Here is a 12066-nt window from a genome sequence, read left to right on the forward strand (position 1 = left end):
AATTGAGGAGATCTATGGCTGCAGCATATCCAGATAAGCAACTCTTATCATGCTTACTTCAGTGATAAAGAACAGTCTGTAAAATTACCGTTGGTTAATTACACAGAAAACATTTAATTATGGGGAGCCCTTTCACATTCAAAAGAGTTCATTGGGATTTTCTGATGCCCAGATATGATAATGATATATGTACATTAACTTTTCCATTAAGATAAAATGCTGATTTATCACTCAACAAAGTTTAATCAAGAAAGTCGTCATCATGCTGCAACATTTCGATTGTGATGACTACAAGCACTGCATAGTCAACAGGCTTCAAAGCCTATTACACCTACAAATGGTATGAATACATATGAGGTTTGATAAAAAATATGTGGAATTTTAAAATTCCCCAGGGTGTAGAAGTCCAATTGTCAATTTTTTGTTTTATTGGTACACTTGACCCTTATGTGTATATTTACATTGGTTGCCATGTTGGATGCTTAATTTATTGTTGGCTGTCGAAAAGGTTATGTGTGTATCAGTATGGTCAGTGGTTTTTAAAAAATTGGAACAGAATTTGCATTTAATATTGCTTTAAGAACAGAATAAAGTGCAGCACGGCATTGGAAATATTGACTGTTGCTTTTGGCAATTCTTTTATGAATAAAACAAGAGTTTACAAGTGGTACAAATGTTTCTAAGAGGTCTGTAAGATATTGAAGATGACAAACACCCTGGACATCCCACCATATTATCAACTGATGTCAAAAAATTGAAGAAAGTGATTATGGACAATTGCCAGATCACTATCAGAGAGGTTGCTGGTGATGTTGACATATCTTGGCTCATGCTAAGAAATTTTTTGAGATGTGTTTGGCAGCAAAATTAGTTTCAGAATTGTTGATTTTCGACCAAAAGTAGTACCTAATGAACATTGCTCAGGAGTTGCTGAATGAAGTGAATGACGATTCAGATCTGTGCAGATAGTCATAACCGGTGATGAAACTTGGGTGTATGGATATGACATTGAAACTAAGGCCCAATAGTTTCGATGGAAGCATTCAGTCAATAAGGAGTACAAACTAAAGTTCTATGCTATTTGCGTGAACCAATCTGAAGAAAATGTTTGGATCTGTGATGAAACAATTCATGGCAACTGCACCATTATAATGCACCTGCTCATACTTCACTGCTTGTTTGTGAATTTTTGGTGAAAAACAACACCATTACGATGTCTCAGTCTCTATATTTGCTGGACATGGCCCTCTTTAACGTCTTCATATTCCCAAGCTGAAAAGAATCATGAAAGGACGGCATTTGCCAACATTTAAGAGGCAGAATTGCTGAAGAAGCTAAACACTTACTGAAAATTGTGTTCTAGAGGTTCTTTAAAGATTGGAAAAAGTGCTAGCACAAATGTATTATATCTAAAAGTACTCCTCCTGAAGGTTGATAATACATAAGGATTTTTTTGAGAAAAACTGGAATTCCACATATTAATTTATCAAACTTTGTATATAAGTATTTCCTTATAACATTCCACACTGTCATCACCAGTATTACTAGTTCGTGGCTGGTCTTTCTCATTTTTTTTAAGCATGAAAGTTTCCCTGACATGATCAAAATTTTCTTCAGACATCTATGATCATTCCTTCTCTTGCTCTTTACACAGACATCTGGTTGTTTCAAACTGATTATGCCTTCAACGAATGTTATTTATACAATTAAACTTTCTACAAAATGAATGTTGAACAGTAACTACAGATTCACATTTAAGCTGCAAAACACAGAATGCTTTCTATTCAGGAGTTGCCATGTTTCTTAGTGGCATTGTCAACTGGAAAGATAAGGAAACAATTACACCCATGCATGCATCTGAAACTGTCCCTTTTGCTCTTTAATTCTTGTCCTAATTCAACACTATACACCTCATAAAAAAGATATAACAAATTAAAACCTCCATACTCTGTTTTTTACATGTGATTATGTATGGTTTCATTACATTATATTGTAATGTGATTAGGTATGTATCATATATTAATGTATCATATATTATCATCACCTAGAAGTAAACAGTCATAATCCTTTTTTTTTAATGGAAATTGAGGTATTGACATACTAGTACTTCTTCCACTGTATATTTTTATATGGTAAAAACACAGCATCAGTATGTATGTATGTATGTATAGTTACATAGCAAAAGTATGTATAGTTAACAAAATAATGGAGTATTAAAAAGTTGTAAATCCAGTTTGTTTAGTGGTAAACAATTGTAGATCCAAGTTATGTAGTTACAGTTATTTTCACCATGTGACTGTTCTTGCATAAACAATCATAACTCTAGTGCTTGGTTATGCTAAGTGTTTGGTATTATTTGATTACTAACTTTTATTGTTTAATGAGTTTCATTTTATTGTTGAATTGTTTCTTTGTTGATTTTTAAAATGAAAATAAGTTATCAATTTAGATAAAAATAAAACCAGAAAAAGTGTTTGACAACCTGAATAATGTATGGTTTCAAAGTGAATTAAAGCAGCTATAGTAGGAAAATAATAAGTTTCAAAATCCAGAAAGTTAATTAAAACTAAGTCTTTAAAACTGGGCTGTATATCAAAAATTGGTGAGAAAAAAATCGGATGTTGACACCACATGACTTCCTTGTATGCTTATTAAATTATATATACATTTTATATATTTATATTTTTTATTCCATTTTTTTTTTGTTATTGAATTATTATACATTGTAAAAAAAAATTACCTTCACAGGTTAATAATTATTAATAAATCAATGTATTTATGTAAAATAGACGGAGCATTCAGGAAAGTTAAGGAAAATTTTGGGGTACATAAATTAAAATCTAATAATGTGTTAAACAAAGATGGTACACCAATATATAATACGAAAGGTAAAGTCGATAGATGGGTGGAATATATTGAAGAGTTATACGGAGGAAATGAATTAGAAAATGGTGTTATAGAGGAAGAAGAGGAAGTTGAGGAGGATGAAATGGGAGAAACAATACTGAGATCTGAATTTAAGAGAGCATTAAAAGATTTAAATGGCAGAAAGGCTCCTGGAATAGACGGAATACCTGTAGAATTACTGCGCAGTGCAGGTGAGGAAGCGATTGATAGATTATACAAACTGGTGTGTAATATTTATGAAAAAGGGGAATTTCCGTCAGACTTAAAAAAAAGTGTTATAGTAATGATACCAAAGAAAGCAGGGGCAGATAAATGTGAAGAATACAGAACAATTAGTTTAACTAGTCATGCATCAAAAATCTTAACTAGAATTCTATACAGAAGAATTGAGAGGAGAGTGGAGGAAGTGTTAGGAGAAGACCAATTTGGTTTCAGGAAAAGTATAGGGACAAGGGAAGCAATTTTAGGCAATAGTAGAAGGAAGATTAAAGAAAAACAAACCAACATACTTGGCGTTTATAGACCTAGAAAAGACATTCGATAACGTAGACTGGAATAAAATGTTCAACATTTTAAAAAAGTTAGGGTTCAAATACAGAGATAGAAGAACAATTGCTAACATGTACAGGAACCAAACAGCAACAGTAATAATTGAAGAACATAAGAAAGAAGCCGTAATAAGAAAGGGAGTCCGACAAGGATGTTCCCTATCTCCGTTACTTTTTAATCTTTACATGGAACTAGCAGTTAATGATGTTAAAGAACAATTTAGATTCGGAGTAACAGTACAGATGAAAAGATAAAGATGCTACGATTTGCTGATGATATAGTAATTCTAGCCTAGAATAAAAAGGATTTAGAAGAAACAATGAATGGCATAGATGAAGTCCTACGCAAGAACTATCGCATGAAAATAAACAAGAACAAAACAAAAGTAATGAAATGTAGTAGAAATAACAAAGATGGACCGCTGAATGTGAAAATAGAAGGAGAAAAGATTGTGGAGGTAGAAGAATTTTGTTATTTGGGAAGTAAAATTACTAAAGATGGACGAAGCAGGAGCGATATAAAATGCCGAATAGCACAAGCTAAACGAGCCTTCAGTATGACATATAATTTGTTTACATCAAAAATTAATTTAAATGTCAGGAAAAGATTTTTGAAAGTGTATGTTTGGAGTGTCGCTTTATATGGAAGTGAAACTTGGACGATCGGAGTATATGAGAAGAAAAGATTAGAAGCTTTTGAAATGTGGTGCTATAGGAGAATGTTAAAAATCAGATGGGTGGATAAAGTGACAAATGAAGAGGTATTGCGGCAAATAGATGAAGAAAGAAGCATTTGGAAAAATATAGTTAAAAGAAGAGACAGACTTATAGGCCACATACTAAGGCATCCTGGAATAGCCGCTTTAATATTGGAAGGACAGGTAGAAGGGAAATTTTGTGAAGGCAGGCCACGTTTGGAGTATGTAAAACAAATTGTTGGGGATGTAGGATGTAGAGGGTATACTGAAATGAAACGACTAGCACTAGATAGGGAATCTTGGAGAGCTGCATCAAACCACTCAAATGACTGAAGGCAAAAAAAAAAAAACAATGTATTTAAATTAAAAAAAAAAGAAAAGGAAATGAAGTCGGATTCAAACCAATGTTTCTTCCCCTTCTAAGATCCAAATATTTCATTAATTAAAATTTTATTTGGCTATAACTCTGGAACCAATGAAAATAAGTGCCCCGTATGGGATATTGTTGAAAAGCTCTCAATGAGGGCTTATTACTGCAGTTAAGAAAAAGTCCAAAATCCAAATCTTTTGGATTTTGGGTGCACAAATAGATGTTACAACAGTGCTTAATCCAAAATTGCAACATTCTATGGCTAATCGTTTTTGAGTTATGCGAAATACATTTATATGTATGTACTGATGTCATGCCGAAACTAGTTAAAATAAGTTCAGAAATGGTCAAAATGGATATTTCCCTTGAAATCTGAAAACTGAAATTTTTCACGATGACAATACTTCCTTGTTCTTTGTACAAGGAAGTAAAACTAGATCAATCTTCCAGAAAAAAAAAACATTTAAAAAGTACTGGAATCATCTGAATACAAGGGCTTTAAAACATCACAGTTCTTTCTCATATTAGTAACAACCTTACTAATTGTCATAACTTAAAGATGGAATAGCAAAGTATTAAATATTATTTTGTATTGAATGATGAAAAAAAAGCTGACACAGTTAAAGCCATGTTCTGGGAAAATCCTACAACTGTAGGTTATTTCTGATGCACAGTTCACACACTCATACACACACAACTTGATTTAGAATATTTATCATTTTATTTAAATATAATATTTTTTTGTTTATTTAATTCAATGATTCTAACTAAAGCGAGCGTGCGCATACCATATTTAATTCATGCGGATGTGGCGATGGTCTGCAGTAACTAAATTAATTTAATTTCACAACTTACATAGAAAAATTTTGCTTGCACGGTTGGTAGATTGGTATAGCTACGAGGCTTAATGCCCCAGGTTCTAAGTCAACCAGGCGATCGAGTTTGAAAACCCAGCCAGACCAAGTTACTTTTTTACACTTTAAATATTATTCATTTATTTAATTCTGCTGCTCACCTGAGACATCACAACATAGATGAATACAACAGCATTTTTTTGGGGGGTGTGATTTTGCAAAAAGATTTTTTTACAAATATTGTTATTTTTTAATTAACAAATGTACCTAAGAAAAATATGATCTTAATCTTGAGATGCTTAGGGTAACCTTGCTCAACAGCCTCATCCCCTTGACTTTTTAAGTTGAAAATTTTATGGTATCAGTGTCCCATATATAGAAGTGATCTGACCAAGTTTGGTCAAACTCGGTCCAGTAGTTCTGGACATAAGGTGATTTAGAGGCCAACACTGAACAAACATAAGAACGTTAACATGTATGTACAAATAATGTGCAATGTACATACGAACATTAACATCTGGAAAATTTCCATCTTGTTTCTGGGTTGCTTAGGTGTCAAAAAATCAAGATCCGGTGATAACCTCATATGCCCAAATTGGACCAATGACAATCCTTTCCCTTCTAGAGCTACAGCTCTGCTATAGTGCTATCTAGACAGGAAAGTAAAAGATGTTTGTGAGTTTTTTTAAGCACAGTTGACAACTCTGAAATTGTTGTTACTGATATCCTGAAAAAAAAAAACAAAAAAAACAGCATGCTGGAGAATTTGTTTCAGTTGACAAATGAGACTAACACATCTCTGAAAAAACTTTCAGAAAAAAATTTGGACAGCATTCAGTCCACATTATATTATTTTGTATGTACAGTAGGAATTACAGACAAGAAAATAGTACAATAAAAGTACTTTTAGTCTTTGACTTTAATTTTTAAAGAAAGTTTCATGAATGGTTGATGAAAAACCATTCTGTTCAATAATTGAATAAATAAATCTGTGGAGTATGTTATAAAAATAGGAATTTAGATTTGTAAGTTAAACAGTTATTATTGGATGTATTTGTACAGAATGATTAAGGGGAATGAAGAATTTTGAGAATTAAATATCTTCTGAAAAAATTACATTAAATAAACTTATTTATACATTTAAATAGTAGAAAAACATGCCATTTATGAATACATACATAAAATTTACTTTTGAAGATCATATCTTGCAGGGGAGCTCCTTCTTTGTGTAGACATTTCTGCAGTCTCGTAGTAAAACTTTGTGTGGTTAGATGAAACATTCCAACAGGAATTTCAGCAATTGCTGTTATGGATCTTGGCTTTTAGTTCTTCGGTCATAGCAGTTTGAAAACTATACACTTTTATAGATCATTCACAGCATGATCCAGAGTACCATTTGTCTTGCCGGCAAGGGGGAAAATAAGTTTTTAAAGATGATAAAAATTTCTGTTATTTCGTTTTTGGTGGTCATTGTACGTAAAAGATTGACTGAGATATTGTTTTGAAATATCATCATTTTTCCTTTTGAATCACCTAATTTTAATGCTTTTTTTTACGAATCACTAAAATAAAAAGCGGTCTATGTAAAATATGCTTGTGATAAATTTGATAACATTTTAACTTTTATTTGGTTCCTATCCAATTTCAATCCTAAGCTCCTGTCCTATCTTGACCCTCATAGGGGAAGACACCCTCCGCCACCCCTCTGTTCCTAGCCCTTATCGGCTTTTCCAGAGGTCGTCATAAGTTTAGAATTATGTATAGCATATCATTTTTTCGAAAGTGATGTAAAATATTTTACATTTTATTTACTTAAATATTTTGTGGCTACATAAGTTTTCACTTCAAATTAAAAGTGGTAATGCTGTCTGTTATATATAATTAAAGGATTTTTATACTTGAATTTATTCTTTAAATTACTTTAATATTTCTGTTATCATTAAGATAATAATATTTATGCTAGGTTAATTTTGATAAAAATTTGATAGATTATTTTCATCAAAAGTATAAATGTTACTATTAAAATAAGAGTAATATATATTATTGCAAACATTTTAATTTTATATTGTAGATAATAAAAATGAGCTAAATTTTTCTCATATAAGTAATAATAAATAATTGAATAATAAGGAGTAAGTAGTATAAAAAGAAAAGTATATTTTTTTAATGGTCTGATTTGTCCTGGAAGAAATGATAGAACTCTAATCTTAGATAGAAATTCTGGTTGAGTACAATAAAAAGTGCATGTGTTTTATAAAAAAACTCACACAGTGTTTGATTAAATACTTTTTTTTGGGGGGTATGAACAAAAAGTACATTTCCCCCTTTTCCTAAATATACTATTATCTTCTATAATTCTGAAGTCTCATTGATTACTGAAAGATTTTGTAAAAATTAACATCTGTGTAACTTTTCATTGCTCCATTATGTTTTTATTACTTTAATAAATATAATATAATGATATAATTATAACATATATATATATATATATATATATATATATAATTAGTAAAAACTCATGTGTTATGTTTTAATTTAATTTAATTTTTCTTTATGATCAAAATTACTAAATATATTATTAATGGTGGTTTTTTTGTCATTCTAAAATAGTAAAGGTTCACGTAGTTGGGATTTAATATTGGACTTGCATTATGTTAATGTTCGTAATTTTTCTTCTACTAAAAAATCTGGTATGGATTGCTTAAAAATAACAACTTCTTAAATACTGCTTACTGTGAAAGTATGCTTTATTTTAATTTTCATTATTTATTTTGCAGATATATCAAATGATGAAGCTAGGTGGAATTTTGCGGATAGCAGATGTGATCAAATATGGAGTATTTGAGAAGAGTAAAAGTGATTATTCTTCATTTGTTTGTTATGAAAATGATTTTAAAAGAAGACCATCATTGATGAAAATATTTCCAAAGGTAGAGAGAATTTTTAAGGTTTTATTTGAGATTTTGAGATCATTTTTGTACTCTGATGTTTTTCATTAGAAGTTAGCTAATGGTTTTTGGTATATAGAATGTGAAAGGAAAATCTGAAAAATATCCTCATTGTATAATTCTCTCTTCAAGCTTCTTCTGTCCTCTTATACAATAGCGTTAAAAGTCTTAAAAAGAATTATCCCAAAGAAACTCTTATCAATATAATTAGTGCAATATACTCATAGTATACAACTTAAATTATACAAAGAAAATATTCTACTACAGATAATAAGATTAACTTTAAATTCATTTAAATTAAGAAATACTGAAATAAACTAAGAATAAATAGATTTGTAAATTGATTTGATTTTAATTCTAAATATCATATGTGGTTGGGAGGGAATGACATCTATTCAATGACCCAAGGAATACACTAAATACAACCTTTCAGACAAAGAACTTTTGACTAATTTTTATATCTTGCAAATTCAATTGCCAGTTATAAACAGTCCAATTATACAAGGTTTGTTAAAAAAATATATGTAATTTTAGTTTTTCTCAAAAAATGTTTATTTCTTCATTAATATTGATTTTGTCACCTTCAAAGTACTCCCTTTCAGATATAATACATTTGTGCCAGCACTATTTCCAGTCTTTGAAACACCTCTGTAATGCAATTTTTGGTGTGCATTTAGCTCCTTCAGCGATTCTATCTTTATCTCTTTAATTTTGACAAAATGTTGTCCTTTCCTGGTTCTTTTCAGCTTGGAGAATAGGAAGAAGTCACACGGGGTCATGTACACTGAATACGGAGGCTGAGGCATCATAATGGTGTTGTTTTAGGCCAATAATTCATGGTAAGCAGTGAAGTATGAGCAGGTGAATTATCATGGTGCAATTGCCACAAACTGTTTCACCACAAATGCAGGCATTATCTTCGGATTGGATTGGCAAACAATGTAGAACTTCCAGGTATTCCTTATTAACCATATGCTTTCATTAGGACAATTGGCCCTTAGTTTCATTGTCATATCCATACACCCAGGTTTCATCAACAGTTACGAACTATTTGAGCAGTTCTGGATCAGTTCAGTTCTGGTTCTTGAGCAGTTCACTTTATTCACCAACTCCTGAGCAATATTCATTCGACACTGCTTTTTGTTGAAATTCAACAATTTTGAAACAAATTTTTCTGCCACACATTTTACATCTAAAACATCTGAAAAATTGCTTGATATGAACCAAATAATGCCAACATCATCAGCCACCTCTCTGATAGTTATCTGGTGAATGTCCATAATCATTTTCTTCAATTTTTTGATGTTGTCATCAGTTGTTGATGTGCTGGGATGTCCTAGACGCTTGTCATCTTCAGCATTTTCATGGTTCTCTTGGAAATGTTTACCCATTTGTAAATGCTTGTTTTATTCATAAAAGAATTGCCAAAAGCAACGTTTAGTATTAAAAATGCGGTGCTGCACTTTATTCCATTCTTAAAGCAAAATTTAATGCAAATTTCTTGTTCCATTTTTTCCACAAGTTAAAAATCACCAACCAAAAACACATGTAACCTTTTTGACAGCCAAAAACAAACTAAGCATCCAATATGGCTATCAATCTGAATATATATTAGGGACAAGTGTATCAACATGACAAAAAATAAATTGTGACAGTTGGATTTATACAGCCTGGGAAATTAAAAAATTCTGCATATTTTTTTTTATCAAACCTTATATATTTAAATTATAATAAATTATGGTTTTATATTACTAACAGGTGTTTTGAACTAAGTTGTCTTAGATAGAGCATATAATTTTCAGTTGTTTTAAATTGCCCAGTCTGGTCCTGAACAAGCAGAAAATGAGATCCTATATAAACTGATTGTTAAAAAATACGAGGAGTGAGGTAGCACTTGAAAGTAAAAGGATGTGAAGTATGAATTAAAAAGGAATCAGTCAAAACCATGTTTAATTCAGTGCTATAAGTGAAGAGGACATATAAATTCATCCGTAAAATTCCTTTTAGGAGCCATAATGTAATGCACATTTTTTTTGTTAAGTTTAATGCTAAAACTTGTAAATGTTCAGATACTTGTAGTTGATAAAGAATTGTCTGTCAACATTATTCATATTCATTTCTACATTGTGTGATGTTAAGAAAAAATTGATAATTTAAGATAATGTTTTGTTGGTGTGAACAGAAGAGAGTCCATATTTGGTGTTTTAATTTGAAAAGTTGCCTCTTTGTTGATTTATAATTTGTGATCAGTTACCCTTACCTTTTCCTTGCTACCAAACTTGAGTTATATTGTGTAATACTGACTATACTATTATAAATTGGTGAGCCAGATTTTAAAGTTGTAACATTTCTAGTTTTTTAATTACCATACTCAAATTTCGTCATCTCTGCAAACAGAAGACCTTCAGGCTTAAATTGTTTGATTTCTCAGGAATGGGGTATAAAGAATTGACTTGAAAGCCTACCTTGATCCATTTTTCTAAAAATAAAAACACACACATACACAAACACAAGTACATCTTCATAAGAACAGCAAAGGAATTAGCACTGTTATCACTGACACAAGAACTCCTTAATAAAATATATGAATATATATAACTAAGATACTGGTTAAAAACCAGTAGGTTTTAAATCTACTGGTTTTTTTTGGTCTTGGCTTAGGTGCATAGATAGCCTTTGACAGTCCTGGTAACATAAGGATTTCATTGTAGGGTCATACAACTAAATTGGTTCAGCCATTGAGCTGCTATAGTGGAACAAACAAACATACATACATACATTCATACATATACTCTAAATTCATTACACTCCTTTTTGGGTAGTCATGTAAAAAAGACAAATGCATGAACTTAAATCCCAAAATCACAAACCCATAAACAGACAAACATTCAAAATGCTGTCAAGATTTCTCTCCTCGCCTATTTATTTGATGATTTCTTCATTTCATACCTTATTTACCCATTTAAATCTTCAACATCTTCCTCCAATACCTCATTTCACAGATTTGTTCTTTTCCTTTTTCCTTTTCCTCCTTACCAAGTTTTGTCACTATAAATCATTTTTTAATCTGTTTAATCTATGCTTGATACCAACAGACATTTGTGCATGTAATCTTAACAGGCCTGTGCCAGTCTGCTTTGATCATAACTTCATCCATATTTTGTTATTTTACTACCTAGTTAAAGTTATAAAATTTCTGAAACATTATCCTACACTTATCTGCCATATTTTGTAATCTTTGTACTATTATTAATTATTTTCAAACTGAACCTCTCTCCCATGCTATTCAGAATTTCTTTGAACTCATGTTTGATTTCTGCAAAACAACAGTGTCATCAGTAAATGTCAATATTTCTATTCTTTCTCTCTTTACATTTGTACTCACAAATTTGACCTTTAATTCTTGTATTGCTTCTTCTGTGTATGAGTTGAGAAGCAACAAGGATAAATTGCATCATCATCTCACTGCTTTGTTAATCAGAGCCTGCCTTTATTCATCTTTTACTCATACACTTGCTACTTGATTCATATCATCAGTGAAACCAGAAAAGTGTGTAACTCCAGGTTTTATTGAAATTTGAATTTTAGTGGTAGTTGTTGGCTGAAATGCATAACTACTACATGGCAAAGTGTGCATCTCCTAGGAATTTAAATAAACCTTCTAAATGGCAAACAGAAAATAGTGTAACTCCATGAGGAATCAGGTTTGTGGGGAAAACTGGGTACCTGCTTGTTTAAATA

At 31.1% G+C, this 12066-nt stretch overlaps 1 protein-coding gene across 7 annotated transcripts in view; it reads left to right on the forward strand.

The window, feature by feature from the left end:
* The window catches only part of LOC142329030 (tubulin polyglutamylase TTLL13-like), a 182900-nt gene that overhangs the window by 138494 nt on the left and 32340 nt on the right, over positions 1–12066 (forward strand). For all 7 annotated transcript variants that reach the window (XM_075373302.1, XM_075373294.1, XM_075373286.1 and 4 more), the window contains one exon: positions 8155–8307. In XM_075373302.1, the coding sequence (XP_075229417.1) occupies positions 8155–8307 (153 nt within the window). The remainder of the gene's footprint in view (positions 1–8154; positions 8308–12066) is intronic.

The sequence above is a fragment of the Lycorma delicatula genome, chromosome 1, assembly GCF_047948215.1.
Source record: "Lycorma delicatula isolate Av1 chromosome 1, ASM4794821v1, whole genome shotgun sequence".
NCBI lineage: Eukaryota > Metazoa > Arthropoda > Insecta > Hemiptera > Fulgoridae > Lycorma > Lycorma delicatula.